We start from the raw sequence: 24,114 nt of genomic DNA, 5'->3' as shown, positions 1-24,114 counted from the left end.
GGAAGGGCGAGACGATGAAGTGTGGGATCAGCCGTTGGCGTCTAAGGAGTAGAAGACTTCCCCCTTCATCAGTACCCTCGCTGTCCGATGCAGCAAGGCACTTTCAATATCACCATCCTTCATCTCACTACCAACTTCCAGCTTTCCACCGGCGTGAGCAATGACCACAGAGCCCTTTCCTTCCGCACCAACGGCAGTCATAGCAGGCAGCGTACCAGGCATCCGACACGCAGCACCGAGATTCAACGCCAGCGTTAACGGCACCGCCTTGTGCGCTTGCTGCATCGACAGCGCGCGACAAATGATATTGACTCCTTCAACATTAGCTCCAGGCTTCGAGATCAGAACAACCTTCGGCACACTCTGTACATCCGGATCCATTCCCATCATCGCCGCGCCTGCTCTTCGGATCTCTTCTAGTCGCCCCATCACAGCAGCATCAGCTCCAAGCGCATCAGACGAGACATCTCCCGGAACGCCAACATCGGAAGCCAGCACAAAGACACCAGGGTTTGCCACATCTACCAAACTCGCTCTAATCGTCGTCCCATCCTGCAGTTTAAGCTCATCGAGTGAGTTGCCAGTAGGTAACGCTTTTCCCGTCTTTGCACCCGCTGGATCTAGGAAGGAGAGAGTGATACCTGAAGCTGAGCCTGGGACGCCGTCGATGCTGTACTCGCCGGCTGGGTTGTAGGACTGGTTTTCGGGGTTGATGGAGAAGGTGCTGTGGACGAGTTTGTTGGTGTTGGTGTTGAAGAGGCGGACTGTGGTTTCGTTCTTCTTGATTGTTGTGAGTTTGGTGAGGCCGTCGTCGTATGCTACTGGACCTGTTGAGGAAGTGCACTTGGTCAGTAGATTGCCACACAACATGATACCACAACCAGACGAGGAGAGATGTAGGTACACCCTCATATCTACGAAGGCATCGAGGTCTTGCGTTGAGTTCAACGAAAATACTGATACAGTACATACCTACAGCACTACTCATATTCCCGCAATTCCCCGCCATATCAAGACTCCCATCCTTAATCCCCACCTGCACAAACGTGTAATCCAAATCAGCATCCTTCCGCTCTGACTTCGAAATCACGCAGATCTTCGACGTGGACGAGATTCCTGAACCCATGCCGTTTAGCTGTCGACCGAAAGGGTCGGGGGAGCCCATTGCGCTGGAGAGAATGGGCTGCCATTGTGACTCGTCCTTGGGGAGGGCAGAGCGGTGGATGATGAGGCCGTTGGAGGTTCCGCCGCGAACGAAGGTTGCTGGGAAGGAGTTTGTCATGGCTTTGGGCGTCGTTGAGAGCGTTGCAAAAGATTTCATATGGCCTGGATTCCGGAGTTGTGGTGCTCTCAATGTAGCAATGGCTGGGAGCTTTCGGCAGACCATGTCCACTACGCGAGCGGTCAATCTGGCACGACGTTCTTCATTCTATGTCTTCCCGCGGCGGGCGACTAAGTGAAATATCGTTGATGTGGTGTAGAGGTATAGGAGGTGAGGTATGGGCGCGAGTCACCGAACCGAGCTTACCCCACATTGGAAGGAATGAAGTGAATGTCAACCTCGTCTGTCGTCATTCCACTATTCATTAGGAGATAAAGGTCAATGCTATTCCATGAGGTCCGGCTCACCAACAGTATACTAAAGTCAACACGCCCATCGATCAGTCGACGTCTTCGCTTCAGCATCAAGAACACTACGTCGAACACTCAACACCGAACCATGTCCTCCTCAACCCCCGCCTTCCCACCCTCCGAAATCCGCGAGATCGTGGAACAAGTAACAACCCTCCTAAAAGACCGCAACGAAACCGTCAGCATAGCCGAAACAGCAACCGGCGGCCTGATCAGCTCCTCCATCCTCAGCACCCCTGGCGCAAGCAAAATCTACAAGGGCGGCTTGACCCTCTACACCTTACCCTCCCGCATCGCGTACGCTGGCTGGACACAGCAGACGATCGAAGGCTATAAGGGTCCTACCACCGATATCGTCTCGGGTCTAGCGAAGCACGTCAGGAAAGATCTAGAGAGCACGTATACGTTATCGGAGAGCGGGACTGCTGGGCCTACGGGCGGGCAGACGCCGAATAGGCAGCCGGGGTATGTTGCTTTGGCGGTAGATTGTGAGAGGGGGACGTTTACGAAGGAGTTGAATACGGAGTTGGGGACGGATCGGGTGGCGAATATGGTGAGGTTTGCCGTGGAGGCGTTTACGCTGTTGAAGGAGGTTATTGAGGGGAGGGCGAAGTTATAGTTTTCTGTAATGTTTCAGTTATCGTTAGGAGCCTCTTCTCGGAGAGGCGATCTCCTCATATCGAGCCGGTAATGGCCTCAAAAACCAGTCCCGCCCCAGGAGAAGCGCAACCAGGCCACCCAACCCCTTCTATACCACCGAAACGACTCTCCCACCTGTGCACTCAGAACCGACCCCTCTCCATCCTCCTCTGCTGCCGAGCGGAGAGGATGTACCCCATCCCACTCTCCCTCTTCTTCTGCGTCACACTCAACTCCACCACCGCCTCACCCACTCTCGGAACCACCCGCACCGAGTTCGTCAGCGCCCCAATCTCCTCCTTCGTCAGCCGGATGAACCCCTGCAGCTGCACCACCTTCGCGTTTAGGAACGCCGTCAGCGGGGCCGACAGGTGCTGAAGGTCCGCGACGTAGCCGGTGTAGTCGATCCCGGGAAAGGGGGCCGGGATCTGAATGTCGACGGCCACGCGCCGGGCGTTCCCGGGGAAGGGGAGTTCCCGCAGGCGAACACAGAGGTTGAGGAGGCGCTGCGGGGAGGTGCGGGGGTCGAGACGGTGGTTGCGGCAGCGCACGACCACGTCCAGGTTGTTGATGCGGACGATGGGGAGTGGCCGAGGCTGAACACACAGAAGAAAAGGATGGCGGAGAGCTTAGGGTTCCCGCAGCGAGGAGGGTTAGCAGACGTCTCCGAAATCGAGACGAGCTGAGAAGGCTTTGAAGCGCTGTTCAGTGCTTGATGCTGCCTCGGAGAAGCTTTACCCCGAGCAAGGCTTCGACAGCGAATGGAATGTATTTAGTCCAGAAGTGGTGAATAGATTTGATTTAACACACATTGGGAAAGCTATCTTCTTAGGGCGTCAGCTGGGTCGGAGGCAGAAGGTAGACTCGAGTTCGCTCCGACTTACCTGTACTATTCAGCATCCAATGGACACACCGGCGCCGTATCGTCAACTTGAATACCACCTCGCTTGCGGTTGTTGCTATCATGGAAAGGCGTCTTCCACCCTCCCTCATTCTCCGGCGTAGCCAGCCACAGCCTCATAAGATGCCTCCGCACCCGCTCATGGCCCTCCTCATCGACCGAGCCAGGCGGGTAGTCCTTATACGCCGTCCTGGCGTGGTACACCTGCATATTGCACAAAAGCTGGATGTCACCGGGATCCAGGATCATATGGAGCGCCAGCCTCTGGCAGGTATCGTCAAGGATCTTCAACGCTCGCTTCTGCGCATCAGACAACGGAGGGATCTTTGCATCCGGACCTTCGCTGAACCGGGCGAGAGAGGTAACGTTCATGGGGTCGAATTTGGACCAGACGCGAGGGTTGCCTTCTGGGTCATGCTCCATGAAGAAGATGTTGGACCGATACCAGGGATCTTGACCTTGGCCGACCTCGCCTTTGCGGTCGAAATACCAGCAGGGCGTGCACATGAGCTCGGCAACGTCTGGGTTCTCTCGCTGTAATGTGTTCCAGACGTTGTGGGTAGAGGCGATATCTGATTCGCCTCCCTCCAGTGCCTTGGCTATGCAGAGCAGGCCTACGAGATCTGTGCCGTCGGTGTGGAAGTATTGCCTGGGCTAGGTCAGCTGGTGTAGTCGTTTGGGACAAAAGAGGCATACTTCGCATTAGTCCTGTATATGCGGACCTTGTCAGGTCGAGAGGCGTCCTCTCCAAGGTCCTTAACATGGCCCAAGACGTGGCCACGGCCGTTCTGGCTAACAAAGTACCCAAAGAAGGACCCGAGGCCCATATATGCTACCTGTTTGACATACGGTCAGACACGAAGACCACATAAGATGAGAGCACTCACAGCACACTTGTGTAAGCCCCATTCCCGCACGGGAATGCCCTTGAACAAAATGAAACCTTTGCCATTCAGGAGCTCGTTCTTCACAGCTCCAAAGAACGACTCCAGCTTCGGTAGAGGAAACAGATCCTTCTTCATACCAGTCAAAGGGTGGCCAGCGGCGATGTAGTCGTCCGAGGCCTTGCTAAGCTCGGCAATCTCCTCATCGCTGAAGACATGCGTCCAGCGCTCACGGTTGTTCTTGTAGTCATCCGCTTGCCATACAGTCGGGCCAGTGATCTCCTTTGGGAAGTCAGAGTATGGGCGTATCCTCTCGTAGATGGGGCCGTGCTGTCCGGAAGTCTTGAGGCCGTCCGGGAAGATGGCCTTGCTGACGTTCTGCTGTCCTTGCTGGAGCGCGTGAGGCGGGGTTGGCGCCATCTCGGTCAATGCTGGCGCCATCGCGGATGTCTTTGGCGGATGTTGGTGGTTGGGGGGTTGTTGTGCTTCCAGCGAGTGCTCAATTGATTCCCCTGCTCGGTCCGGCGTTATGCCTCCTGTGACGATGGAACTTCGAGAACTTTTATAACGATGAAGTAGTGCTCGCGGACAGTAGGGCGGCATCGGTCGTCGTTTCCGCGGTGGAGAACTGTCCGCCGAGCTGTGGCACTCCCGGGCTTCTTCTTCGCTCCATCGCTTCTCTCCTTCCTTCCTTCACGGCTCATCGGCTAGTCTTCACAGCAGCATGAGCGACAACTCGACAGGCCACAAGGGCAGCAGGTATGTCCAATCTATGCTGGCTGATGAACTTCCGCGAGGCCAGATGAAGCGTGATGGAGACGCTCGCCACTTTGATGAGAGTGTCGTGCGTTTGCTGATCACCACGACATAGATCGAAATCTGGATGCCAGACGTGTAGGGCTCGAAAGGTCCGCTGCGATGAGCGCGCCGGGACTTGTATGAATTGTGAAAGACTCGGGCTGTCCTGTACGGGTTCAGCGTCGGACTCAGGCCAGCCAGATGTAAGGGATACCGGCAGCACCTCTCCAACAGCAGCAGGCGTCAAGCGGAAGCGCACGTTTAGGTCATGTACCGAGTGCAGGGCCACCAAGACCAGATGTTCTGGTGACAAGCCGGCTTGTATGAGGTAGGTGATTTGCTCCACGAAAAGATGCGAAGAAACGCTACGTGTTGAGACGCTTTCAACCGAGTCAGCAGTTGAAAATGCCGGCTGACCAAAAGCTCTAGGTGCGAGAAAAAGTCATTGAATTGCAGCTGGAACGACTCAACAGAGCCGGTTTGGCAGCAACAGCTGAAGTTGACAGCTGCTTTACAAGCATCCGCGAACGACCATATCGACAATGCCTCTCCTGAGCTCGGGCAATATAACCACGGGCCTTCACAGACGGATTCCACTTCTTTTGGTCATCGAGAAGCAAGTGGTGAATTTCAACAGTCCGCCCTTTCAGGCAACCAGAGCTGGGGATTTGGGTCACCAAATTTACCCGATAGTGAGAAGGTCCGGATACTGGTAGAGTACTATTTTGGCAACGTCCATCCTCTAAGATGCTTCGGATTCCTTCACAAGCCTTCTTTCATGCAACGTCTCGATGCAGAGAGTGGCCGTGGTCGAGACGATGATGCATTACTCCATATTGTCTGTGCCCTCGGTGCTCTGTTCTTTGCTGCAGAACATCGGGAAGCCAGAGACACACCTGACAGTACCCGTAAAGCTGGCATGCAGTGGGCGAAACGTGCTCAGCAGTTGGTCCTTGGCCAGCTCGGCAACATTGTGGTTGAAAACCTCATGACTGCTTTACTACTACAGGACTATCATCTCCGTCTCAGCAACTTTGGCGATGCATTTATGCTGTCCGGTATAACAGCTCGCATGCAGCAGGCTCTCCAAATCAACCTCGAGCACTCGACAGACATACTTTGCGAGACTGGCTCAGGTCCAAGTGCCAGCACGAAGGAGTCTCGACGGCGTCTCATGTGGTGCTGCTACATCACCGATTCTCTCATTGGCAATGGTGTCGACCAGCTCACTCTGATCAAAGAACCCGACATCAAAGTCCAATTACCATGTTGCGAACGCAATTTCCTCCTACAAGACGCATGCATCACCGAGACGCTAGATAAAGGGCAGTTCTTGAAGTTCTTGGGGCCAGAGCGTTTGCCGACTCATTCGTCTGACAATATCGGAATCAGAGGTCATTTCATTCGCTTTACCGCGGTTAGAAGGAAGGTGCTCAAGTAAGTGAAACATGACTGTCTCTGGACGCGCAGCCACTGACACCTGCTAGGTACATCAAGCACCTCAACGTCATGAAGTCGCCATGGCTACCCGACTCGGAGTTCTCGCAAATAGTCCAGAGCGCCCATGATTGGTACAATTCTCTGCCAGCGAGTCTGCAGTTCACCCCGTCGGCCATGTACATTCGCAAAGAGACACAGCAGCTTGGTGCGCTCTGCTCGTTGCATTCGATGTATTATCAGACAATGTGCGATCTCTATCGGATATGTGCTCCATCGCTCTACAAACTACGGTACTCCTTCACGTATCCACCAGAACAGACTGGCTTCCTCCATGGCTTGCAGCGGGACCTTTTCAGCCATGCTCGCAATCTGGCCCTGATCTCAGCCGAAGCTTCGAGGCATGGCCCTCATGGACTTGCGGACTGCTGGTTCCCGACTGTGGTCTATGACTGCTGCCGTGTATTGCTATTCCATGCAACTCAGCTTGTCGAGCCAGCTGCGGAGAGAAGCAGGTTTCTGATGCTCGAGACATTGCCTCTGGTGCGGTCAAATGTCAAGGTATTAAGGACAATGGAGCCGATGTACGCGGTCTCCGAACTTCTCGCAAATGCTGCCGAAAAGATGCTGGAAAAGGTCGAAGTCGGCTCAGAAGCCATATCCTCCGGCCAGAGCATTATACCCGACGAGCCGTATCCGAATAACGACGTCGACGACACCGAACGTTCGGCGCCTGGCACGCCGGTACAGAGCGCTCCGGACTACGTCCTGAATCCATTGTCGATCTACAGGATGACCCGGAAGACCATAGCAGAGAAACACATGCCTGAAAGGCAGCCCAACGCTATCTCGCCAACGGCAGCAAGTCGCCCGACCCCGTCACGGCGAGCTACCCTCCAGCACATCTCCGCCAATCCTTCTATCACTAACGCCGCTCTGGATACTGTTGCACCGCCGGCTGCTCAGACTGGCACTTATGGTGCTGCGCAGAGTCAAGCTGCATTTGATGATCTGATGTCGCTGTTCGCTAGCGATCCGTCTGGCTGGACGTGGCAACCGTCGGACACTGCTATTGGATCTCAGTATGAGTCGAATGGGCTGCCGCCGTGGGAGCCGACGTATGTTGATCAGCAGCTTGATGCGTGGGTGCCGATGTTCTCGGGTCAGACTCAGCAGCAGTATGGGTTTCAGTGATCAACATACTCTTGAAACAGAATTGATCGACAAGTATGGCCGGACAAGATAGCCTTGTACTGAGACCACACGACTGGCGTCAACAGTCCCACGCTGTGGTACGCGTTCGGTCTTTACATACTGACGATCTATTGCACCCTGTCGTACGATTACAACAAGCTCTCCTTACACTGAAAGAAATACATCGTTGCTGCATTGAATGATGTTGATTCCACGGAAGCTCACCACATCTGCTACATCTGATCCTGAGGAATTAGAGTACACGTCAGATGAGCTATGTTTGAGCAACGCCCCGGCTGATCAGCGAGCACGCAATCACGCTTCGTTGAGCTCGCCGAGCATCAGGCGTCCCTTACCAGACTCCCGAGACCCACGACATAGAAGCAGTCCGTGGTATCGGGAACAACTGTTCTCATTTCCACAGAAGCATCATTAACAGGTTGCCATCCGTGAGAGGACCAATCTCCTGGGATTACCGTCGCCCCGTCGCCGACGGCCAACCGAGCCACGTTCATCACCTGACTCAAGCAAATCAGTCAAACGCTCGGGCCTCCTATCTCCTGCTCACAGGTCGCCGACTGTCTCGGGGATCTGTGTCGTAGCAGCGAGATAAGGTGACAACAGTCCCCCTCCAGTCCGAACACGTACCGCACTACACCTCCATCTCCTCTATACTGCTTGGAATGATCAAGTCAAAATGCCTCCAACACTCCGACCGATCGTGAACTTGCTGCAAGCCGGAGGCGTCGAAGGTCCACAATTCAGCCGTGCTGTGATTGGCCCTGCGCGGGGACGCCTTGCTGCCTTCTTCCAGACTGATGCGAGGAGCCCGAGAGTGAAGAGATGGCAGGAGTTGCAGCAGCAGGATTCGGGCACACGAGGCTTTCATAGTACTGTCCGGGCTAAGAAGCCTTTCCCTCCGCCTCCACCAACGCCGTCGTCGAGAGCGAAGACTAGCAATGCTGCGCCGTTGCTTGGGGTGTTGTTTGGAGCTTCGGCTTTGGCTGTGATTGGAACGTCGTTTATACCACACAAGGACGTCCATGTTGAGGACGATTCTCTCGAAACGGATGACCACGTGAGCATCAATGATACTGAAGGTGAGTCCAGTCAATAGTGTGATCAGATCCAGAACCAAAGCTAATAACCACCAGACACCCGCAAAATCCGCCTCTCTGAAGTCCCAAAGCACAATCGCGATGCGGACAGAAAGTGGATCATTCGAGAGAACGCCGTCTACGACATCACCGACTTCATCGAACAGCACCCAGGCGGCGAAGTAATCCTCCGTGCCTGCGGTGGCAGCGTCGACCCGTACTGGAAGATCTTCTCGATACACAATAAACAGCAAGTCTACGACATCCTGAACGAATACCAGATCGGTGAAATCGACGAGCGAGACCTCGACGATGCCGGCCACGTCGACTGGACCGTCCTCGGCGACGAAGCAAAGAACCACATCGTCGACGATCCATTCATGCACGACCCCGAACGAGACTCCAACCTCGTCTTCCGGACCGAAAAGCCCTGCAATGCCGAAACACCTGGCAGCATGCTCACCGACTTCCTGACCCCTCTCAAGCTCTTCTTTGTCCGCAACCACCTCTGGGTCCCACAAATGCACGAATCGCCCCATTCCGTCACCATCGAGCTCTCCGACGGCGAAGAGAAAACCTACTCCCTCGCGGACCTCAAAGCCAAGTTCAGAGAACACACCATCACCGTCACCCTCCAATGCTCCGGCAACCGCCGCGCACACATGAGCAAAGCCGCGCTCGGCCCGACGTCAGGCCTTCAATGGGACATCGGCGCTATCGGCACGGCTGAGTTCTCTGGCGTCAGACTTCGTGACGTGCTGAAAGACGCCGGATACTGCGTCGACGGCGACTGTCCCGCCCCATGTCAAGCCGAGACAGAAGAATGCGATAAGCACGTCCAGTTCATCTCGCCAGGCGATACTTACGCTGTCTCTATCCCCCTCCAAACAGCCGTGAACCCACAGGCCGACGTCCTGCTCGCCTGGGACATGAACGGCGAACCCATCAACCGCGACCACGGCGGGCCTCTTCGCGCCATCGTCCCCGGCACCACTGCCGCGCGAAGCGTGAAATGGTTGGGCAAAGTCAGCATCAGCAGCGACGAATCGCCTAGCCAATGGCAACAACGTGACTACAAGTGCTTCGGGCCGAATATGAAGCAGACGCAAGTCCGCGACGTGGACTGGGAGTGTGCACAGGCGATGCAGGAGACGCCTGTGCAGAGCGCGATCACGAATGTCGTCAAAGCTAATGGGGACAAGAAGACTACCGTGCAGGGCTTCGCGTACAGCGGTGGCGGGAGAGGGATTGTGCGAGTGGATGTGTCTGCCGATGGAGGCAAGACGTGGAAGCAGGCTAATTTGCACAAAGACCAGGCGAAGGGGTCGAGGAGGTGGGCGTGGACGATGTGGAGTATTGAGTGGCCGAAAGATGACCTCGTGCATGCGCAGCAGGCGGAGTTCGTGGTCAAGGCGGTGGATGATTCGTACAACACGCAGCCGGAGACGTTTGAGGGGACGTGGAACTTCCGGGGCCTTTGTGCGAATGCGTGGAATAGGATGACAGTTCCTGCTGAGGCGTTGTGAGAATGGCGGATGGTCTGATTTTGTGCATGCGTTCAAGCGGATGTGATACCGTGGCCCAATTTTAGCCTACAGACAGAAGATTGTATATCCTGAGAATGTTTAGCCTATTGCCATCCATCCGGAAATCTGCCATCCATTCTGCATTTTGTCACACTCCTCGTCAACACGGATACTGCTCGAAGTCCACCTGGAGAAGTTTTTCGAGCGCCGAACAAGCTTAGATTGCTTTTGTGCTATTGAGCATCAGATCTTCAGTTGCACAAGCGCTCAATTCCAGTGGTTCTGAGAGACAGTCGCAATGCTCTTCTCCGCGAGCCGAAGTACTCTCGTGCTGCTGTACTTCCACTCGCAGTGACCGGGTGTCCGATGATCACGACATCATGCACCAGCCCGATCACTGTAAAGGATGTCCTCGATCCACTTCCCCATCACCGACATATGCATGTCATACCAACAGCCTGCTGCTTCGATCGCTTCTTGTGCGGGCTTCCACTTGGCAAGATTGAGCGCGTGGTCCTCCGGGACGTTCGGGACCCAGCCCACTGTCTCCGTGCCATGTTCCACCTCCACTTTCTCCAGCGCAGGCAAATGCGGGCATTGCTTCAAGTGCCACCCCTTGAACAGAGTCTCGAGGAGACGGACTTCCTGTGGATCCGATCCAGTAAGCAGTCGCACACTTTCGATGCTTGGTGGTAACATCTCAGTAAGCTTAGGGACAGAAGCAACGTTCCATGCTGTGTATGTTGAGTGCGACCTGTACTCTACCGGCGTCATCCATCTCAGTTCCTCTGTCACTGGTGGGCCGAGGAGGAAGCGTGCGTCGATTTCCAAGTCCTCGAGGACAGTGAAGCTCTTGAAGGCGTGTAGTCCGCCTTTGGTGCCGCCGGAAAGCTGGTCGATGGTGAGAGATAGTTCCGTCAACGTCTTACCGCAGTGCTGCTGCAGGCTGTGCACGATGGCATTGACGTCCCAGCCACGATGCGCATTAGTGCGATTGTATGCCAGCTTGAAGATCTGGAGCTTCGGGGTATGCGGCAACAGCTTGTCCAATTCAGTACCACTGATGCAGCAGAAGGCGAGCTCGATTTTGCAGAGTTCTGAGGTCAGGTCAGGGTGACGCCAATTGAAGGGGACGTTCAGGTGCTCGTCCACAGCTGCTACGTAGCCCGCGCACAACACATGGTGCAACTTGGGTAAGACTAGAAACGCTTCCAGGTCCTGCAGAGCGATCCGATCATCATCGTGGCACCATGATTCTAGGGTCTCCAGTCTGCTCAGGGGACCAATTCTGGTCCTTGATGCTCTCGACGCTATGCTGCTCAGAAGCTTAGAAGCGGGTGCTGCCAGAGGGTTCAACCACTTCCTCGGTAGCACAAGCGTCGATACGTTCTCCAATAGGGATATGAGTATAACGCGCCAGCTGTGAGCCTGTCAGTGTGGTTGTGCCTTTGGGGAAGCCGTGGCACTCACTGCGATCAGTCAGCTTTGCTTTCGCAACCTGCGTCCTGTTCTGACCAGGTTCCTGGGAACAGTGACCTACCTGAATTAGATCTCCGAGCGATCTCGACAGCGAATTCGTTGGATGGGTAGAGAATGACGATACCCATATCTCGCGGATGTCCGGAGAGCTCGAGCTCGATACAAGCCGCTGTAGCGCCTGACCGTCTTCATGGAGCAGAAGGCAAAGCTCGTTCAGATCCTGAGCTACGATGTCGACCAGCTTACCTTTCGCACTCGTAGTAGCTGATTTGACGTAGCGAACAATCAGCGGCTCTTGGGCAACCTGACCGAGAAACTTCATCGAACCGTCTGCCTTCTGATTAAATACCGAACTGAAGTCGAGCTTGCTGAATGTCCGCTGGAGTGTGTTGTGTCTGTCGATGAGCTTTAATCCGGTGTTGTAGATGGTCTTGCAGCTGAGCATGAATGGTTCGTATTCGTCGGGCATTGTCTCCTGAATGATTTGCTCCAACAACTCGACAGGGAGGTTGAGTAGAGACATGTCTCTCGTCAACCAGAAGCAACTGGTGGGAGGTCTCGATGGTATACAGATTGGAGAGAGCCGATTGAGTGGATAGACGACGTCGAGACGGTCAACACCAACTGGAGACCACGAGCCTTGAAGAGATTGACATTGAGGTTGCTCGCCCGGTGCTTCTTCCCCGACAATGCTAGAAGCACATATGCCTAGCTTAGCTGTAATAGCACGAGTAACCTTGTGCAGTGCGAGAAAGTGTGCTCGAAGTAATACCGACGTGCTGTAAGTCCATCTGATGTCGCTATCCTCAGCCTTGGCAGCCCTTCGGCTTCCACCGGCCTTTCTTCCGCCCAACTTCGCGGCTCAACCAAAACGACTCGAGCACAAGCGCACAACCCAACACCACGCTCCCAAATCTACACCCTTCCCCTAAGTACAGGTATAGACGACCACGTTACGAAATCTCCTCGTAATGCCTTTTCCAGTCGAGACTGACCGCTCCAGGTCAGCTGCTGCCCTTCTTCCTTTTTTCATCCCACCATAAGCCGCTACATTCCTGAAGAGAGACATTCCTTGCTACTGCTGGCCGTTTGTCTGACCTCAAATGCACTCTACCACCGACGCTGTGATTCCTAACGGATCTGCTGGCAGTGGGATCAACGGCCACGACTCTTACGACATGGACGCCCCGACCATCCAGCCCAAGTTCCTGCCCAAGCGCAATGAGCTGGGTTTAGTCGCTGTTGGGTTCTCCGGCGGACAAGTACATCTCCCCACTTCCCACCCCTCACATGCCATACTGATGAAAAGCGCAGTGCAAACCCGGCGTCGACGCCGCTCCCATGGCCCTCATCGAATCCGGCCTCGTCAACCAACTCAAAGACGATCTCGAATACACCCTCCACTACGACAACCAAGTGCACGCCTACTCCGACCTGATGCCCGCCTCCGACCCTCCCCACCGCGGCATGAAGAACGCCAGCGCCGTCTCCGCTGTCACACAAAAGTTATCGAGCCAAGTCTACGAGCACGCCAAGCACGGCCGCTTCGTCCTCACCCTTGGCGGCGACCACTCGATCGCCATCGGCACCATCTCCGGCACGGCGAAGGCGATGCGCGAGCGGTTGGGACGGGACATGGCGGTCATCTGGGTGGATGCGCACGCGGACATCAACACGCCTGAGAGCAGCGATAGCGGGAACATCCACGGGATGCCGCTGGCGTTCCTCACCGGCCTGGCGACGGAGGAGGAGGACAAGCCGTTCGGATGGGTAAAGGAGGATCAGCGGGTGAGCGTGAAGAAACTCGTCTACATCGGGCTGCGCGACGTGGATCGCGGGGAGAAGAAGATTCTGCGGGAGAACGGGATCAAGGCGTTTAGTATGCACGACATCGACCGGCACGGCATAGGCAAAGTCATGGACATGGCTTTGGGGTGGATTGGGCGGGACACGCCGATCCATCTGTCCTTCGACATCGACGCGCTGGATCCGATGTGGGCTCCGAGTACCGGCACGGCGGTGCGAGGGGGGTTGACGTTGCGGGAGGGGGATTTCATCGCCGAGTGTGTGCATGAGACGGGGAGTCTGGTGGCGTTGGATCTGGTGGAGGTGAATCCGAGTCTGGAGGAGCAGGGGGCGGCGGAGACGGTGAGGGCCGGGGTGAGTATTGTGCGGTGTGCGTTGGGGGATACGCTGTTGTAGGGGCGGAGCGTGGGGAGGATGAGAGATGGTTGATGAGTTGAATAGAGATAGATGGGAAGAATGATGCCGCCAGGCTGCACAGCGTCATTTCTCCGAGGATTAAACGTTTAAGCATTGGAGGTCGTATGCGTGGCTTGACTGCTAAGACATCGATCTCGCAACGAGATGAGCTCATCCCGAATCTCATGTTGGCGTGAGTTCTGGTTCGGATATCTCGGTAGCACTTCTTTGAGATTGCGTTTTCTCGGGAGGCGTCGGCCGTGAACGCCTTCAATGAGGCTCATCAGGCTCGTGAGACCTGGTTCCTGACCCGCGGGGATGGGGTTGCGGGATGGGTTACAGGTGCGTTACTCGCGCTGTATGCCGTGAGACTGTGAGGATAGGATAGACCGAGCTCCTTACCTCGAAGCACCCACGGATGATAACGACGAGCAGCCTACAGTATGTCCGCCGAGACAAAACACAACACTGTCCACGAGCAGCTGGCGCCCGTTCGGATCAGTTCGTCACAATCTTGGAAGCAAATGTCTTGCATGCGCACTGACTCCAATGTTTCTCTTCGCGGCCGCTCGAAGCGCCACGGAGGTATAAATATCGACCGTTGCCTTGATGATGACGAGCGGATGCGACGATTTCGATCATGCGCGCTCACTGTTTGGGTCATGCTGTGAGCGGAAGTGGACTGAAGGGGCTGATGTCGGCTTCTCCAATAGCAGTCCAGACTGATGTGGTATATGCTTTATCGCGCAATATCCTCGCTGCAGCGTTTCGAAGTTAAGGTTGGCCCATTGCGGATGGACGCCTGGGCGCTCGCATCGCATCATCGCATCGCATCTCGGATGGAGGCGGAGACGGAGACGGCGACGGGGCGGCTAGAGGCAGGTACCAGCATCATCATCCTGGTGAGCGACATAAGCGACCACCACGGACGTTAGATAAGTCCTAGGCCTCAATCGGCAAATGTACAGATACTGCAAAGTGCTCAGCGCGAGGAATGAGGATTGAGTCGTTGAAACAGCAGCGGTTGCTGGTATAGCGAAGCGCGTAGATATCGGGTGAAGGACAATCAACATGACGGCGAGGGGGTGTAGATCATGCGTTCCTCGAGGGCAAGCGAGGATGATGTGTTGCCGGCATTGCGACAGATGTAGACGCCTTGACGCCCCCTATGATCAGTGCTTGGGCCGTGAGGAGGAGCTGGGACGCTGGGGAGGCTCTGGCGGCGCGAACGAACGATGCTGTACATATCCCACGCCATAGCCGCTTTGCGGAGGGGAGAGTTTCTTCTCCTGCTGTCGTTGTTTGTTGAGGTTCTACTGGATCAGACTTCAGACGAGCGACAGTATACTCTCATTGTGGAGAGCGGCCGCAGTGGTACCTTCTGCCATCAGAAGGCGTGTCCGGAAGTCTAATCGACAGCTCGAGCTCGGGCAGGCGCTTGTCCGCATCCGCCCTGACTCCCGTCGTCGCCCACCCTACCCTCCTCTATCTCTACTCTACTCTACTCCTGAGTCGACACACATTCCGCACCACCCACTCCCACCCCTCCACTCTCCGGCGGACCCTCGTATCGGCGCCCGCACGTAATACCATCCGGCACTTCATTGGAATGCATGCGCCCAGCCGAACCAACCAACGCGCATCCCGCCCGACGGCCTTCCCCCCGACCCAGGTTTCAGAAGGACATTGTCAAACTCGCCGCCCTCTAGGTTTCGCGCACCGAGACTGAGGCGACGACAACGACAGACCGAGAAGAGAAAGCGCAACGCGGGCAGAAAGATAGCAACAACAACGACACTTTGAAACCCCCCTCCCCCATCTCGCGCTCCTGAGCAACGAAGCGCGCCAGACAAAGGACACCCGTGCCGCATAGCTTCCCTTTGTGCATCATCCTGCGCCGGCGAAAAGCGAAATTGCGGCATTGGCATTTCTCGCATCAAAACCCTAAAAGAAGAGTATATTTACAACGCTGCGCCGGGCTGCAGGATGGCCACGACGCTCCTGCACACCCCCTCCCGCGCCTCCTCCAACGGCTCCTCCCACGTCCCCCTCACGCGGCAGAACACGATGAGCTCGCAGGACGGGACGCGCTCGATGCGCGCGTCGAAGCGGTATTCCGTGACGGCGCTGTATTTGTCGATGAATGCGAATCAGCGGGATTTGGAGATTGAGGATGATTTGGCTAGAGGTATGATTGGTTGTACAGGGTGTGTTGGTGGGATGGGATGCTGATGGTTCGCAGCTCAGAAAGCGCTTCGAGACTTGAAGGCTAGGATATCGTCGCAGTCGAAGAAGAACTTTGTGCTTGAGAAGGATGTGAGATATCTTGATTCGCGGATAGCGCTGCTGGTGCAGAATCGGATGGCTTTGGAAGAGGTGTGTTGAGAATGGCTGGGTTGTTTTTGATCATGGGATGAAAGCTAATAACAAAATAGAGAGACGAAGTCGCAAGCCACCTGGAAGATCCATCAGATCTCTCCGAAGGATCGTTCCCGAACGACGAGAAGACACAGAAGTACGGCAATCTGCTGTTCTTACTGCAAAGCGAACCGCGACACATTGCACATCTCTGCCGGCTGGTCACCATGGCCGAGATCGATCAGCTACTACAGACAGTCATGTTCACGATTTACGGCAATCAATACGAGAGCCGAGAAGAGCACTTGCTACTGACGATGTTCCAGGTATGCGATTGAGTATGAATGAGCAAGGAGAGGAAGCTGATGATATTGGCAGTCCGTCTTAACGTGGCAATTCGACAACACACCCGACTACTCTTCCCTACTCCGGGCAAACACCCCAGTATCACGAATGATGACCACCTACACGCGGCGAGGGCCCGGACAGAGCTACCTCAAGACCGTGCTTGCGGACCGGATCAACTCGCTGATCGAGATTAAGGACCTCGATCTGGAGATCAACCCTCTGAAGGTGTACGAAACCATGATCGATAAGATCGAATCAGGCGGCAAAGACCTTCCAGCAGGGCTCACGAAAGGCATCACGGCAGAACAAGCGGCGGCGAACGAGAACGTCCAGCGGATCATTGCACCACGGATAGACATGCTGATTGAGATTGCCAACTCATTCTTGGACACCATTATTGATGGACTGGAGGAAACACCGTACGGCATCCGATGGATATGCAAGCAGATCCGAAGTCTTACGAGGCGAAAATACCCAGATGCGCAGGAACAGACCATTTGCACACTCATTGGCGGCTTCTTCTTCCTGCGCTTCATCAACCCGGCCATTGTGACACCCCGGTCATATATGCTCATCGAGCAGACACCGTCAGAGAACCCGAAGCGGACATTGACCTATGTGGCGAAGATGCTGCAGAATCTTGCCAACAAGCCCAGCTATGCGAAGGAGCCATACATGGTCCGGCTTCAACCATTCATCCAGCAGAACAAGGAGCGCATCAACAAGTTTATGATGGATCTTTGTGAGGTGCAGGACTTCTATGAAACACTGGAGATGGACAACTACGTAGCGTTGTCGAAGCGGGACCTGGAGCTGTCAATCACGCTCAACGAAGTCTACTCTACCCACACCCTGCTTGAGAAGCACAACAAAGAACTCGCAAAGGACGAGAGCTCACATCTCAGCCAACTACTAACAGAACTCGGACCAGCGCCACCACAGCTACCGCGAAAGGAGAACCGGCAGATCAACCTCCCCCTCTTCAGCAAATGGGAGACCTCCCTCGACGACGTGACCTCCGCCCTGGACATCACGCAAGAAGAAGTCTACTTTATGGAAGCCAAAGCGACCTTCGTCATCATCATGCGCTCCCTCCCCGGCAACTCGGTCGTCACCCGGCGGCCACTCCGCCTCGACCGCGTCGCCGAAGCCGCCGCCACCACCAAAAACGACTCCGTCATGGTCCGCAAAGGCATCCGCGCGATGGAGCTCCTCAACCAGCTCCAAGAACTCGGCATCATCGACCGCGAAGACCACTTCGCCCTGCTCCGCGACGAAGTCGAGCAGGAGCTGGTCCACCTCGGGTCCCTCAAAGAGAAAGTTTTGGCAGAGACGGACAAGCTCGACGAAGTCTACCGCACGATCCGCGACCACAACACCTACCTCGTCGGGCAGCTGGAAACCTACAAATCCTACCTGCACAACGTGCGCGGGCAAAGCGAAGGCACGAACAAACGCGGCCAGAACACGAACAAAGTCCTCGGGCCGTACAAATTCACGCACCAAGAGCTCGAAAAACAAGGCGTGATTCAGAAATCCAACGTCCCCGAAAACCGACGCGCCAACATCTACTTCAACATCACCAGCCCGTCGCCGGGGACTTTTGTCATCAGTTTGCATTACAAAGGCAGGAATCGGGGTTTGCTGGAACTGGATTTGAAGCTGGACGATTTGCTCGAGATGCAGAAGGAGCAGCAGGAGGATTTGGATTTGGAGTATGTGCAGTTCAATGTTAGTAAAGTGTTGGGACTGTTGAATAAGCGGTTTGCGCGGAAGGGGCGGTGGTAAGGGGGGACGGGAACTGCGAGTGAGCAGGCTGAGGAAGAGGTGGGTTGAAGGGATGGAGAGGATGTACTTGTACGATTGGGACAGGGAAGGGAGTGCTTGGGCGTGACTTTTTGTGTGATTTTTTGAGATACCCGGGGGTCGGATCGTCGTCGGCGAGAGGACGAGGTGGAACTTGTAAGAATATGGTTGGGATGGGATTAGTTAGGAGACCTTGAAGAAGACTCGGGAGGGTTTGGCTTCTGCGACTTTGGGCGGATTGATTGATTGACGATTGGGATAGTTGTTTGGGATAGGATGTCTGGATTATCTTATGCGTATGTGGGATATGAAGAGTCAAGGGGTTACTGTGATGACGATGACTTCGAATCTTATTCCATCCCATCCCATCTATCTGTCTCAATCGTATGTCGTCGACGTGTCTTGTTGTCCGTAGATGGAGTCATTGCAGCCGACAAGGCCGATAAGGACCAGCCCAACCCCGCCCGATAACAATCGCAGATCGGACAAGGTTCCAGTCGTGTTCACCTCGAGGCTCCGGCAGCGGATCCCAGCCAACTGGTGCCTGCATGAGCTGGCAGCTGGCTGGCTGCAGTGGGGCGTCACATGCTGCGCTTCCGACTGGTAGAGCTCTCGAGAGAGGTGAGGCTGTCGAGTGTCGACTCATCCGGGCGGTATCAGTCACCGACTTGCTTTACGTGACCTGCCTGGCATCCGTTTCCTGCCGTTGTCCATAATACATCTCTCACGCCTTACTGTTGTATAACCACAAGCACTAAAACGATATACATCCAGCACGACAAGCAGCCTTACAGCACGAGCAGTACCACCACGCCGATAAGCACAGCATTAGCCTACCGTACCCTACAATGCCTCCATCCACCGCCTCCGTCCCCATCCCAGCCCGTCGGGACCCTGCGGCTGGTACGGCCGTGAGCTCCTACAGCTCGTCTTCTGGCTCGAGCTCGTGGTCCTCACCTCTTCACAACAACAGTCTGAGCTCGACGCCTGGGTCGGCGAAGGGGAAGGGGAAGGCGAAGGTGAGGGAGGGGGAGGTGGTTGCGGTGAGGAGGCCGAGTTTGCTTGGTGAGTTGGAATAACCTGGGGCAAGGGTTGGGGAAAGGGAGTGCTAACGCCGGTGGTTGGGGGACAGGGAGCGAGTTGTTGAAGAGCGAGTATACTGTCGTGAATCTTGCTGAGGGCGGTGGGGTGCCGCGCTTGGTATGCTCCTGTTTACGAGTACGGAAGCTGCTAAGACATGAGCTGACATCGACCAGGTGACCTGCGTAAAATCCTCCCAAGGCTTCGACTGGAATCAAGGTACGCTCTCCCTCCCCCCTTCCCTCCTCCCACTACATGCGCTAATGGTTGGTGTTGCAGAGCTCTTCCTCCCCTCCTACGCCGACTACGACGCCCAAGACCTCGAGCACAAGCAAGACCCCGTCGAAGACATCATCCTCACGGACGAGGAGGCAGAGGCGATGCTGCCGCAGTAAGACATAGAGTTGGCATATGATGCTTGATAGCGTTTCTGCAAGGTGCTTGGGTGACTCTTGGGATATATGGGCGATTTGGATGAGCTCACGCCGCTTGTTTTTGGGATTGGGATACAGATTGAATGGATGGTTGGGTACCTGGGCGCTTTGGTGGCGTTTAGATATGAATCATGAGATATGGTAGAGTAGGCATATGAGCATTGAACAGTTGAACCCAGCTCATGGCGGAGCCCAGAGCCCCTTCGTTGTGGTTCTAAATCTACGTACAGTCTGTTCGCCACCCGTCCAGCAGGCGACTTGAGTGATGTCGACGCCGCCTTTCCTCTCGCCACACACTTCCAGCCCGATCTTCAGGACGAAGTCGAGGAAGTCGTGTTCTTCTGAGCTCCATGCATCTGCTGGCGCGACATGGTTGAAGTTCGGCCAGCAGCGCTCTTGTACTAATTAGGCGCGAGCGCGAGGGAATGAAGCTTTTGGTGAGTCGTTTTCAGAGGCCGGAGGACGATCTGGAGTGCGATGCTCATCGAATGAGAAATCACAAGCGGCGACTGGCAAGAGAAACCACTCGTTGCGAAGATGGACTTCTGATATTCGGCTTCGAGCTTGGACCACCACGATAAGCGCGATAAGAGGTAAACACTCCCGCGCGATCAACACACCTCCACCACCACTCCTTGGACATCAAACCACCACAATGACGACCTCCATCTTCGACAACCCCTCCCACCTCCCCGGCGCCCGCGCCACCGAGTCCGCCCACCGCAAAATCGAGCTCCAATCCCCCGCCGACCTGACCTACCTCATCGCGAACCTGACGCGCGCCGCGCGCGAGAAAATCGACCGCCATTTACCCCCCGACGCGCTGCCGGAGGGCGAAGACGCGATGAGGAGGCGGGTCGAGGTGTTGGTGGATGAGTATATTCGGAATACTTTCGGGCTGGCCAAGGGGAGTATTGAGGTTAATGGGATGGGGGCGGAGGAGATGGAGGTGGGTGGGGAGGGGGAGGGTAGGTTCATGTGATGATTTGATGGTTTAGTGAGAGGTCGGCTGACGATTGAGCAGAGATTGAAGCGTTCGATACGAAGCTCGCGCAGAGGATACAGGCGCTGAATGCGCAGATTGAGAATCATACGCTTCAGCTGGCGAATTTGAGGAGGACGGCGCCGAAGGAGACGGCGGAGAAGTTTGAGGAGAGTTTTAAGAAGGCGTCGGAGCGGGATGATGAGCGGCTGGTGAAGGGCAGTGAAGCGTTGGTGGACGAGGCGAAGCAGGCAAAGGTGGATGTGGGAGAGGTTGAGAGGTTGGAAGAGATCCAGGCGACGTGGCAGAATGGGACGGAGAGCTTGACGGCGCTGAAGTCGGGGCTGGGAGGGACGGTCGCGAAGATGGAGCGGGCACAGCAGGCTGTGGACTTTCTGGAAGAGCGGTGATGGTGGTCGAGTCGAGATTGCGCAACGAACGAAAGCTGGAGCATTGAGTTGAAGAACTTCATGAATTCATGATACAAATATGGACAAGAACGACAAAAACGCTATACGATGCCGCCAATGCTTCTCTGATCTACCACCTCACAGCCCACCATCACAGCCGATCTCTATCCCTCCCGAAACGACCAGCTTAGGTGTACTGCCAAGCAGACGCCTTGGTCTGGTTGGTGGTCAACGCGTTGAAGCCGAGGCAGTCGTCGCTGAACTTGACGCCCTTGATATTGGCGTGGATCTTGTACACCTCGTCGTCCGCATCGCCGACAGGGCAGGCGAGGAGACCACGTCTCCAGGAGAGAGTGCCGAACGACTCGCCCTCGTCGAGAGACCAGCCGAGCCGGATGGCGCCTTCGGGCATGGCGGCAGAGTGGGCGATGGTGTACCTGAAAACAAATTAGTATGGCGGTCGGAAGCTGATGCATGTTGGAGGGTCACTCACTTGACAGAGCCGCACTTCGGGTCGATGTAGACCTGCTGGCCGCCTGGCACGACGGTGCCCATGCTGAGAGACTTGTCGCCGCCGGCAAAAGTCGTGTACTTGCCCTTTGGGCAGTTCTTCTTGCCGACAACCTCCTTGGGGCAGTATGCGGAAGTCTCCTTGCCGATCCAGATGCTCTCGGCGTCGGCGGCGAGCTCGCGGAGGTGGATGGGTGATGCGGAGCGGGCGGCGATGACGCTGAAGTACTGGGCGGAAGCGGAGGAGATGAGGCCGGTGATTGCAATGGCTGCGGCGGTGACCTTCATTTTGATGATGTTGGGTGGTGGATGAATGTGTTGCTGTTGGAAGTTGGTTGTTCGAGGCTTGAGTGGAGGAAGCGATTGATTGAACTGGTGTGTTGGTGATGAGATGGAAGACCTACTGACTGGGTGCAACACCACCTCTTATACTCATCCAGAGGGCAACAGCAACCCTCAGTACCGTCCCATCCGTACCGTGGCTCTCACCTTTCCGCGTGACATCACACGCGCCTCACCTCACCTCGTATCCCAGTGCGCATTACATACCGCCAACTCGCCATCGCCATACCACCAAAACCCAAAGATACGAGCCTCGAACGCTGTGCAACACTAATCTTAGCTAGCCACCGCATCGCCACCGGCCCTTTCGAGCGGCGACAGCACCGAAGGCGTGACCACGCTCGTGAGCCTATTTTACCTATACGTGCTACTTCTACGCACAAGGTTCGCCATCCCTACGCTGGTTGGATTGGTGGAGGATGTAAGAAGTATTGATTCAAGGGCCTGGATGTAGAATAAGACCGAGCTTGCGATCGGCAGGGCCGCTGCTGCATGTAGGGCTGCCGGCCGACGGTTTAACTGGAGCTTCGAGAGAAAGTCTGCTATTTTGAGGCTTGCGGTGGGTGAGATACGAGCACACCCACACACACACAAACGCCATCTGCGATGTCATAGTTCATTGTTCTACGAGGTTTGTCCGCGACATGCCGATGCGCGGTGTACGGTACGACGATCTGGCACCGTGGAAGGACTTTCCAATTTCTCCTGCTGAAACGGATCGTCGGGACGCCTTGTGTGCGAGTCTGACTGTTGCTTGGTAAAGCGCTGACGCAGGAACGACCTGGCAGCGGTATGGACGTCTTGGGTGGCCGGAGGGTTTCCGCTTACTTATGGAGCGCACATCAGTCTTTCGAGTTGGCTGTGAGAGAGACACATTCGCTTCGCTGGCCGCCGAAGCAGCATACGACTTTGCTACAGACTAATGGTATGTACTGCATAGGTGACAGCAGAACGCCATCGGCCATGTCACCTTGGTACAGTACATGCATCAGCTGGCGGTGAAGCTCAGCATCTCCCCCGTCTTCGCTTCTTTCAGGGCTGGAAGTCAAAGCCGTTGAAGAGAACGAGAGGACGGCGGAACTGGCTTTGAGATGACTGCATGCTGGCTGACGCAGACGAGCGTGCTAATGATGTGCTGGCTTGATACTCGCCGCTCACCGTGCCCAACGTTGGTAGGCTCAAGTCAGCAGCCATTGAAAGGGACATCACCCCGTCTAGATTGCTCCAGAATGCGTCAAACGACATACCGAAGCCTGCCGTCAGCCTGGACCTACGAACAGTCACCTGCAGCAAAGAATGTTACCTTGGCTGGATGAAAACGTGCATTGCTGTTCACACGGCCAAAGGCCTGGTTACACTGTGGCTTGTCACGGACTAGAAATCTTTGGTCATGTTTCAAGATCCAGACTGTTAATATATATTATTGAAGGACTATGGTAACACAACGCCGGCCAGACCATGCTTCCAAAAGATTCATCAACTCAGGGGTATCCAGACTTGTACAAGCGAGCATGTTAATCATTCGTTTCGTATTAGTATGGCCACTCGAAAGACTCATGGCGCCGAGCACCGTTTGGCCATCTCGTCCGAGGGCACCATCCATGGCTTCAGGTGTGCTACGAGTCCAAAACCGCCCGGTGATGCGACGTGGCTTGACGATGTACCACGAAGGCTTGATGAGCGGTCGGCAGCCGGCGATGGCATACTAGGACAGAGGAGCTCAGCAAAACCGAGACAAAGGCCCGGTTTCACTCCTGCTTCGAGGACATCACCTCCTTTGATGGCCCAGCCATCCTGGCCAGTCACTCTCCAACTCAGGGTCCTATGCAATCGTTTGGTGATCTGGAGAGTGGGGAATGGGATGGCAATGGCATTCGAAGTCGGGTTGCCATCGGACGAAAGACGGACCAGGCGTCACTCTCGGAGGTGCGTTCATTGTTCGTCCTGGCTTAACTTAACGATCGTGCAACCTCAGTGTGGCAGCATATGGGTGGTGCACGAGAAGCAAGCCCAACGAGGCACAGATAAGGACGTCCTTTGAGGACCAGTGCAGCC

General features: G+C 55.4%; 11 protein-coding genes across 11 annotated transcripts; 7 read left to right on the top strand and 4 right to left on the bottom strand.

Annotated features, from left to right (window-relative positions):
* Window positions 1-27: 27 nt before the first annotated feature.
* On the bottom strand, window positions 28-1,321 carry LTR77_006096 (uncharacterized protein; the record flags this gene model as incomplete). The annotated part of the gene is made up of 2 exons (XM_064803338.1): window positions 28-827; window positions 973-1,321. The coding sequence occupies 2 exons, from the start codon at window positions 1,319-1,321 to the stop codon at window positions 28-30; spliced, it is 1,149 nt and encodes a 382-aa protein (XP_064658253.1).
* Window positions 1,322-1,720: 399 nt separating this feature from the next.
* Window positions 1,721-2,251, top strand: LTR77_006095 (uncharacterized protein; the record flags this gene model as incomplete). Its single annotated transcript, XM_064803337.1, has 1 exon — window positions 1,721-2,251. One exon carries the CDS (start codon window positions 1,721-1,723, stop codon window positions 2,249-2,251), a length of 531 nt encoding a protein of 176 aa, XP_064658252.1.
* Window positions 2,252-2,414: 163 nt separating this feature from the next.
* On the bottom strand, window positions 2,415-4,497 carry LTR77_006094 (uncharacterized protein; the record flags this gene model as incomplete). The annotated part of the gene is made up of 4 exons (XM_064803336.1): window positions 2,415-2,867; window positions 3,185-3,821; window positions 3,869-4,008; window positions 4,060-4,497. 4 exons carry the CDS (start codon window positions 4,495-4,497, stop codon window positions 2,415-2,417), a joined length of 1,668 nt encoding a protein of 555 aa, XP_064658251.1.
* A 1,135-nt stretch (window positions 4,498-5,632) lies between these two features.
* LTR77_006093 (uncharacterized protein) lies at window positions 5,633-7,485 on the top strand (the record flags this gene model as incomplete). Its single annotated transcript, XM_064803335.1, has 2 exons — window positions 5,633-6,291; window positions 6,342-7,485. 2 exons carry the CDS (start codon window positions 5,633-5,635, stop codon window positions 7,483-7,485), a joined length of 1,803 nt encoding a protein of 600 aa, XP_064658250.1.
* Window positions 7,486-8,182: 697 nt separating this feature from the next.
* On the top strand, window positions 8,183-10,108 carry LTR77_006092 (uncharacterized protein; the record flags this gene model as incomplete). The annotated part of the gene is made up of 2 exons (XM_064803334.1): window positions 8,183-8,585; window positions 8,640-10,108. 2 exons carry the CDS (start codon window positions 8,183-8,185, stop codon window positions 10,106-10,108), a joined length of 1,872 nt encoding a protein of 623 aa, XP_064658249.1.
* A 378-nt stretch (window positions 10,109-10,486) lies between these two features.
* Window positions 10,487-12,110, bottom strand: LTR77_006091 (uncharacterized protein; the record flags this gene model as incomplete). Its single annotated transcript, XM_064803333.1, has 2 exons — window positions 10,487-11,536; window positions 11,649-12,110. 2 exons carry the CDS (start codon window positions 12,108-12,110, stop codon window positions 10,487-10,489), a joined length of 1,512 nt encoding a protein of 503 aa, XP_064658248.1.
* A 580-nt stretch (window positions 12,111-12,690) lies between these two features.
* CAR1 (Arginase, catabolizes arginine to ornithine and urea) lies at window positions 12,691-13,789 on the top strand (the record flags this gene model as incomplete). The annotated part of the gene is made up of 2 exons (XM_064803332.1): window positions 12,691-12,849; window positions 12,902-13,789. The coding sequence occupies 2 exons, from the start codon at window positions 12,691-12,693 to the stop codon at window positions 13,787-13,789; spliced, it is 1,047 nt and encodes a 348-aa protein (XP_064658247.1).
* Window positions 13,790-15,775: 1,986 nt separating this feature from the next.
* On the top strand, window positions 15,776-18,283 carry gap1 (RasGAP protein; the record flags this gene model as incomplete). The annotated part of the gene is made up of 4 exons (XM_064803331.1): window positions 15,776-15,977; window positions 16,032-16,165; window positions 16,225-16,473; window positions 16,526-18,283. The coding sequence occupies 4 exons, from the start codon at window positions 15,776-15,778 to the stop codon at window positions 18,281-18,283; spliced, it is 2,343 nt and encodes a 780-aa protein (XP_064658246.1).
* An 866-nt stretch (window positions 18,284-19,149) lies between these two features.
* Window positions 19,150-19,776, top strand: LTR77_006088 (uncharacterized protein; the record flags this gene model as incomplete). The annotated part of the gene is made up of 4 exons (XM_064803330.1): window positions 19,150-19,366; window positions 19,392-19,501; window positions 19,558-19,600; window positions 19,661-19,776. The coding sequence occupies 4 exons, from the start codon at window positions 19,150-19,152 to the stop codon at window positions 19,774-19,776; spliced, it is 486 nt and encodes a 161-aa protein (XP_064658245.1).
* A 694-nt stretch (window positions 19,777-20,470) lies between these two features.
* Window positions 20,471-21,207, top strand: LTR77_006087 (uncharacterized protein; the record flags this gene model as incomplete). The annotated part of the gene is made up of 2 exons (XM_064803329.1): window positions 20,471-20,783; window positions 20,840-21,207. The coding sequence occupies 2 exons, from the start codon at window positions 20,471-20,473 to the stop codon at window positions 21,205-21,207; spliced, it is 681 nt and encodes a 226-aa protein (XP_064658244.1).
* Window positions 21,208-21,394: 187 nt separating this feature from the next.
* On the bottom strand, window positions 21,395-22,005 carry LTR77_006086 (uncharacterized protein; the record flags this gene model as incomplete). Its single annotated transcript, XM_064803328.1, has 2 exons — window positions 21,395-21,644; window positions 21,701-22,005. 2 exons carry the CDS (start codon window positions 22,003-22,005, stop codon window positions 21,395-21,397), a joined length of 555 nt encoding a protein of 184 aa, XP_064658243.1.
* Window positions 22,006-24,114: the final 2,109 nt, after the last annotated feature.

This window comes from Saxophila tyrrhenica, assembly GCF_035928015.1.
Source record: "Saxophila tyrrhenica strain CCFEE 5935 chromosome Unknown scaffold_9, whole genome shotgun sequence".
Lineage (NCBI taxonomy): Eukaryota > Fungi > Ascomycota > Dothideomycetes > Mycosphaerellales > Extremaceae > Saxophila > Saxophila tyrrhenica.
The sequence above is the reverse complement of the archived record's forward strand: the minus strand, read 5'-3'. Positions and strand labels throughout refer to the sequence as shown.